Source organism: Cucumis melo, chromosome 1, assembly GCF_025177605.1.
Source record: "Cucumis melo cultivar AY chromosome 1, USDA_Cmelo_AY_1.0, whole genome shotgun sequence".
Classification (NCBI taxonomy): domain Eukaryota; kingdom Viridiplantae; phylum Streptophyta; class Magnoliopsida; order Cucurbitales; family Cucurbitaceae; genus Cucumis; species Cucumis melo.
In genome coordinates, this window is record NC_066857.1 from 3,322,221 (window position 1) to 3,328,990 (window position 6,770).

Genomic DNA, 6,770 nt, shown 5'->3' on the forward strand with positions numbered 1-6,770 from the left:
AAAAAAAAAAGAAAGAAAAAAGACATTAGAATTTAATTCTTATAATTTGATAAAATCTCATAAATTATGATTCTACTAATTCTATGTTGCAAAGGACAATACTTTCACATAGAAACACAAATCTTTCTTTGGCAATAACTATTTTGTACAAAATTTATAAATTAAAGTCAAGATTCGAAATTAAATTCTAGCTATAACCCACGACAACCAAATTTAATCTAACTTTTCATTCTCGAATTGTACTACCAAAACAAAACTTGGAAAAGCAAGCAATGGCGTTAAAAAAAATGGCAGCAAGCGATTTACAAGCAGCAGTCATTTGTTAAATTAGTACTAAAAACACATATACAATAATAGAAATTAAAGGAAGGGTAAACTAAGGATTAAGATGAAGAGAAATAAGAAAAGGAGTGTTTCATAAGTTGAAAATGTAAAATTAAATCTAAAACAATATGGGAAATAACATTTAACATAAACAAAGCAAACATTAAAATGGTTACATATGTGAGTCAGAAATGAGAGGAAGAACAATCCATAGAGAAAGGATTGCATATGACATTATCCAAATAGTAATGTGGATGACCAGTATCCATCACCACAAATTGCATATCTTCTGTTGGCTTCCAATGCCTCTTCCTTTGGTTAATAAACCAATTATTGATCTGCTTCAAGTCTAGCCCCGTCGACTCCGCCAACGCCACCTTTTGCGATTCCTGCACTCGATCACATTTTCCCTACCCCGTTAATCGTACAACCATAAATCATACTAAACTCATCCGATTTTTGTTGATAAAGAGTTCCTACTATACTTAATTAACGATTATGTGACTGAGATGTATACCGAGGGATATGGCCATTTGTAGTGTCGGCTCCACCAGTCGAGCAATTGTTGTCGAGCTTCTTTCGGTAACTTTCCATTCTTCTTCTTCTTCAAAAACTCTTGTTTCAGGCTGCCAAGATATCCGCTGTATTTACGTAGAAGCTGGCCTTTGAGTTCCTTCACTTCAGCTTGAGGGTCAATGTAGTTTTCATTCATATCGACCTCAATCTCCTTCGAGCAATCGTTTTGCGCGACCAAATCGAAACCTAAGACAAATATCCATTGTTTCAAAACACAGCATTTCACATCCTTTCAACACCTAAATATTTATGGTTTGGAGAAGAAATATCATTACAATACATTCAAACTAATAACTCCGATAAATTTTGATATGAACAACATTTATCTTAGTCACCAATATATAAGAGTGAGAAATCAAACTTCCAACATCTAGGGAAGAGATTATGCTCTCACTTTGGTAGAAAAATTAAATTCTTAGTTAACTTGGCTCTTTATTGTCACAAACCAAACTTTGACATCTCTCCCCACAACACTTTCTCTAGAAGCTAGTAAGAAATTGAAATATTTGTTAACTCATCCTAGAAGTAGAGGCTAGAGATTGATCTACAAATTTGGTCCCAAATTTCAAGATGGAGTAACAAGAGGTTAAACTAAAATGAGCATAAATTAACATATAAATATATCAGTAGTCACCAGATTTTTTGTTTAAATCCCCCTCTACCTACTCTTATGTGTTCAACATGGTTGTAATAATTATAATAATAGTACTAGTTGGTTAATTTTACTAATCCAGTAACAAGGTTTTTACAATTAATGTCTCAACATGATAAAATCAGTAAATTAGCTTACCTGAATAAAGCACTTTACTCAAATTTTCCTAAGTACTTCATTAGTTTTCTTCCTATTAATGCTGTAGAAAAAATTAATTAATTTTATTATTAATTATAATATTAATAAACCAAATAAAAATATGGTCACATCATAAGTTCAAACTTCCTTCAAGTGAGTGAATTTAAATTCAAAATGAATAATCATTTAAAAGAGAAATTATATTCTTGCTTTCCCTTTATAAAGGTTGGAACCAAGCTAAAGACAGCATATAATGAGTCAGGATTTGAACTTTCAATGGTGAAATTAATACATAACGAACAAGAAATAGGTCAAAAGTTTATCAAATATATTCCATGTCTAATTTCTTTCTTCTCCATAATATATGGCTAATGTTTGAATGACGTCAGTCACATTATAAATGATTTCTCCAAATACAGTCCTAATAACATATATTACTGATTTATAACACATTTATCATAATAGTATGAAAAAACAATTCGAAGTAAATTTAAAATCACAATTTTGTTAGCTAACGTGCAATAGAAGAGAAAAAACCAAGCTTTGTTTAACCATTTTAAAATCACTTCCAACTATACCTATTATAATTTCTCTTAAAGTAAAGAGAACCAAAACCAAACGTGTAGGGAGAATATCTATCTAAACGTCATCTTACACTACCCTATTCATGACGTAATGCAAACAAATAAAAGCATTAGCAGAATACACACGTTTGGCTTTCCATAACCCTTTTCATCAACCTTGAACACACAACAAATTGTGCCTTTAATTAAAGCACAACATTATAAAAGGTTGCCAAAGAGGAAAAATTCTTATCTTAGGTCATGTTTTTGAGTTGAATTAAATCAATTTTACTACTTTCAAAATCACTTTAAAACATGTTTTGAGCTGAAAAGTATAAAACTAAATACTAAATTAATTTTTAAATCATGAAAAAGTGGTTTTAACCTGACAAAATTAATTTTTTTTTTTTTTGAAAAAGGATACTTCACTCCCGCTTCGTTAATTTAAACCCTAAACCTGACAAAATTAATTTAAACACTCGCAAAAATCATTTCCAGTCTCTTTCTTGACTCAAACTTATTTAATCAGTACTGAGATTTCTGAAGTTTGATTTGATGTGCAAATAATTAAGTTCTAGATATGAATAAAAAGGACAGTACATCAGAGCAAAACCATTAGCTATATTATTGCCCAGCTGCTAAAATCATAATAACCTAATACGTACAAAGGCAAATAACAATATATCATACATATCATATAATATAGCAATATTATAAAAATGAAAATAAAATGACATTTTAAGAATAGTAATAGAGAGAAAGAGAGTGACCATCAGAAGAAACTGCTTGAGCTTTGAGCTGAGACTCAATTCTTGAGAAGAAAAGCATTGCTTCTTTAAAAGGTTTGGTCAGCTCTTGTTCATATTTAGTCAACATCTCACAGTAAGCCTCCATGAACTGATCCAACGCTGGATCATTCCCATGTCCCGCCGCCCTACAGCTTCCCGTCGCCACCGCGCATGCCTGCTCTAGCCTCGCTACAACTTCAGGCGGTGCACCCACCTGAACCAACAACATTTTCACCCACACTCGCATGAAATCATGTTCGTAACAATAACACAAATTAAAATCTAGCTTCGAACAACCTAAAAGCTTGATTCGATAAGTCACGATAATATATATATTATATATATTAGGGAATTTAAATTATGAAAATTAAAAGAAGACCTAATAAGTAGTAATCAAGAAGAAATAACAACAAATGGGTTAGAAGGGGAAAACAAAGAACCTTACAAGCAAATTTGCATTCTTTGCTTGACTATAACTAATGGGAAATAAAAAGAATAATATTCCCTAACAAATATTAAGCAAGAAGAAATAGCAACAAATAGGTTAAAAGATATGATTTTTGTGAAAAAAAATCTTACCAACAAAGTTACTTTCTTTACTCATCTTCTTAAATTTCTTCATATTGATCGGTTTTAAACTATGAAAAATTAAAAAAAGACCTAAAAAATAATACTCAAGAAGAAATAGAAACATATAGGTTAATTATAAGATATATATTAAAAAAAGCAAGAACTTACCTACAAATTAACTTTCTTTACTCATCATCTTAAAATACGATACTTTATATTCAAAATTTAAGAGAAATTAAAGGAAGACCTGATAACAACAAATAGGGTTTTCAAAAAGAAAAAAAAAAACGTACCAACCCAAAATTACCATTAAATTATGATACTAGTATTTGATTCAACCATATAAAAAGAAGAAGATAATTAAAAATGAAACTTGAAATACGAAGATAAAAAAGACAAACCTTTTGACAGTTGACATAAGCAGTGAGGAGGCGAGGGAAGAGAGGATGAGCCATAATTTTAGCTTTGGAAGTAGAAGTAGGAGGAGCATCATGATCATTACTATTATTAGTATGGGGTTGAGGAAGAAAAGTAGAAAGAGGAGTTTGAGTTTGAACATTATTATTATTGTTATTGTTGGAAGTAGAAGAAGACCAAGACAAAGGCAAGAACATCTTGTTGTCAAATGTTTGAGGATTATTATTAGTTTTATTGATCATCATCATCATCATGGAAGTGTTATTAGAATTGTTGTTGTTGGTCGTGCTGTTACAAGTAGCCATGAAAGAACAGCTGCTACCACTGGATCCACCTCCTTCCATCTCTGATCTTTCTTCTTTTTCTCCCGCTATTTAAGCTTAACAAAAACAGTGTTCTTTGTACTTTTTTTTTGGATGTCAAATGGAAAGAGAAAGAAGGCTATAAATTATAGTTCTTTTTTTTTTTTGGATTTTGGGGTTTACCTTCCCAATGGAAGAGAACCTCGTTCATTGGACCAAGAGAGTGAGAGTTTTTGGTTTTTGGGGGTGTTTTCTCTGACTGACTGGGATTTTTGAAGACGAAAGAAGAAGAAGAAGAATGGGGGAGTTTTTTTTTTCTTTTTTCTTTTCTTTTGTTGGGGGGAAGTGTAAAATTTTGTTGATGGGTTAATGTGGTAATAAGAAAGGAGTTGGAGGGGTTGAAGGGATCAAAATGGATAATCAGAAGAGTGTGTGTGTGTGGTGGGATTGATGGGAATAAAGGTCTTTTTGGTGCTATTGGAGGAGACACTCTTTCTGCCTTACACACTCTTCAACTCTCTCACCTTTTAATTATTTCTTCTTTTTATTTTATTTTTTCATTTACTTGGGTAGGTTAAAGAAATGGAAAATTTTAGCGACCAGTAATTTACAACTTTGTCACACTTTTTTTTTTCCTTTATGCAAGTCAAATCCAAACACTACACAATAGATTAAATACACCCATACACATATTTATATACATAAATATTAAAAATAATAAACTATTAAAAAAATTTAAGTTAATGAGAATGAAGTAAATACACCTAATTAATGGCATATCTGCAAATAAACAATACGACATTTTTGTAAATAAGTTGATCTATAGCTTTAGGAAAATAAATAACACTTTTTTACGGCACATTTGGAGCAATAATTGTAGTGTTTGATCATTGTAGTTGGATTATAATAATTTATGTCTTTTGATTTGGAGTGTTTTAGTTTAAGTTATAATAACATGTGTTTGAGATTTAGACTTTTACGATAAATATATTTTTTTTATTTTTCAATTATTTAACAAAAATTCAAAATATTTTATCATGAATCCAAATGTTTGGGATATCGAGTGTGTATCAAATATGTATCAAGTACATAACAATTGTATCGAGTTGTCTGTTAAAAGGATATCAAGTATATCAAAATAGATATCAGTAGTATGTCAAGTGTATCGAGTATGTATCAATGTGTGTATCAAATATATATTATGTGTATCAAATCTGTCAAATAATTATTTGTCATTTTGGCAAAAGTAAATAATTATTTGCTAGCTATAAATTTGATTTTTTAAACTTATTTTGCTAGACCGTTGCAAAAATCGCTTTTCAATTACGGTGGTAGTTGTTAAAATAATATAAATATAATTGTCTCACACCTTTGAAGACAAAGTGATCGATCGGTTGAAATACCGTAAAAAGAACTTGTGTCTTTGGTTTCTAATCATTGTAATCATAAACAATTTAAGTTTAGGTGTGATGTGATTAGAATAAGGAGGGCTAGTTGTTCTTGAACAAATGCACACAACCTTTGTATATTTCTATTTCAATGGATAAAAGCAAAAAACATGCTTTTCGCCTCTTTAGGAATTTGTTCTTTTAAACTACACATAGGCTCTCTATCTTGCTGGCAATCAACCCTTAATCAATGGAATATCAAATTTTCTAATTTCTAAAATAGATACTTTACGAAAGAGGAAAATGAGGAAGACTTTTGGTGATTAGTAACTCAAATCTGCTTGATTTAAGAGATTTGATTTCTTGATTAAATAGTAGCATTGATGGACTAATTAATTGTTGCCTCCTCTATACAAAATTCGTAGTTACTAGATGTTGGTGAGCTGTGAGCGATCGTTTGTGAACAATGGATCTTCTTTATTAGATCTATGTGACCACAATAAAATTTCACATAGTAAAATTTTCGTAGTTTGTGGTCTTCCTTCATTTTTTACGTTAATTTTTGTGTTTTTAATTAATTTTATTTTTTTCTTTTAGTTTCTATGATATTTTAATGTTTATTATTGTGGTAGTAGTGGGAGATTTTCTTAACAACAATTGCATTTTCAGAATTTTCATGGTAAGAAATTAAATATTCAAACTTTTACCAATATTAAAATTGAATCTCAAACTTATGATTTTATGTTTTAGGGTTTGAATTTAATCGCATTTGGGGTATAAAGTTTTATAATTATAATCGTAAATTTGAAGGTATAATATATTACCTGTTGTATAAATTTGAGGACTCAATTTCAACGATTAAAAGTTTGAGAGTCGAATTCCCACTATCACCATACTTTATGTGTGTAATCTTTGCAATTAGCATGTATTCCTTATTACTGCTACTTAGTTTTCTTTAAATAGTTCTGACTTAAAAGGTACGACATTAGTCGATTGTCAATTCTACAGTGTTGGTCATTTTGTGAAGTGTTTGGACGGGAAATAATCTTGTT

At 30.3% G+C, this 6,770-nt stretch overlaps 1 protein-coding gene across 1 annotated transcript; it reads right to left on the reverse strand.

Moving 5' to 3' along the window:
- Positions 1 to 413: 413 nt before the first annotated feature.
- On the reverse strand, positions 414 to 4,702 carry LOC103495627 (homeobox protein knotted-1-like LET6). Its single transcript, XM_008457249.3, has 4 exons — positions 4,013 to 4,702; positions 3,024 to 3,255; positions 842 to 1,086; positions 414 to 713 (listed from the first exon to the last, which is right to left on the reverse strand). The coding sequence occupies exons 1-4, from the start codon at positions 4,370 to 4,372 to the stop codon at positions 510 to 512; spliced, it is 1,041 nt and encodes a 346-aa protein (XP_008455471.1). The 5' UTR covers positions 4,373 to 4,702; the 3' UTR covers positions 414 to 509.
- Between the last annotated feature and the right edge of the window lie 2,068 nt (positions 4,703 to 6,770).